Source organism: Penaeus monodon, chromosome 24 (assembly GCF_015228065.2).
Source record: "Penaeus monodon isolate SGIC_2016 chromosome 24, NSTDA_Pmon_1, whole genome shotgun sequence".
Taxonomy (NCBI): Eukaryota; Metazoa; Arthropoda; class Malacostraca; order Decapoda; family Penaeidae; genus Penaeus; species Penaeus monodon.
In genome coordinates this window covers 29460288-29460743 of record NC_051409.1, presented here as the reverse complement: position 1 = coordinate 29460743, position 456 = coordinate 29460288, and the positions used below count along the sequence as shown (strand labels likewise).

The 456-nt window shown below is 66.7% G+C and overlaps 1 protein-coding gene across 1 annotated transcript in view; it reads left to right on the top strand.

Annotated features, from left to right (window-relative positions):
* LOC119588947 (EGF-like repeat and discoidin I-like domain-containing protein 3) overlaps positions 1–456 on the top strand; it is a 110464-nt gene that overhangs the window by 90560 nt on the left and 19448 nt on the right. The window contains 1 exon segment of the mRNA XM_037937558.1: positions 206–346. Within this exon segment, the coding sequence (XP_037793486.1) occupies positions 206–346 (141 nt within the window).

Here is a 456-nt window from a genome sequence, read left to right as displayed (position 1 = left end):
GACCACCATGTGACCTCCCCCCTTCGTTGCAGGTGCAGACCCTCCCCTCACTCCCCCCCCCCGAAACCACCCATCTGACCTCCCGCTTTCGTTGCAGAGTGCAAGACCCCCTCCCCCAAACCACCCATCTGACCTCCCGCTTTCGTTGCAGAATGCAAGGCCCCCCCCCCCAAACCACCCATCTGACCTCCCGCTTTCGTTGCAGAGTGCAAGCCCATTATCAGCGAAGGTTCCCACGTGCAGCTGTCGGCGAGCTCGTACATGCCCTGGCGCCGTCGGAAGTCCTGCCAACCGAAGGACGCCGCCCTCCACTCCCACAGAGCTTGGTGCGCCCGCAGGAACAACGGTGGGTAGGGGCGTGGGCGGGGTGTAGAGTGGGGCGTGGGCGGGGATAGGGTGGGGCGTGGGCGGGGATAGGGTGGGGCGTGGGCGGGGATAGGGTGGGGCGTGGGCGTT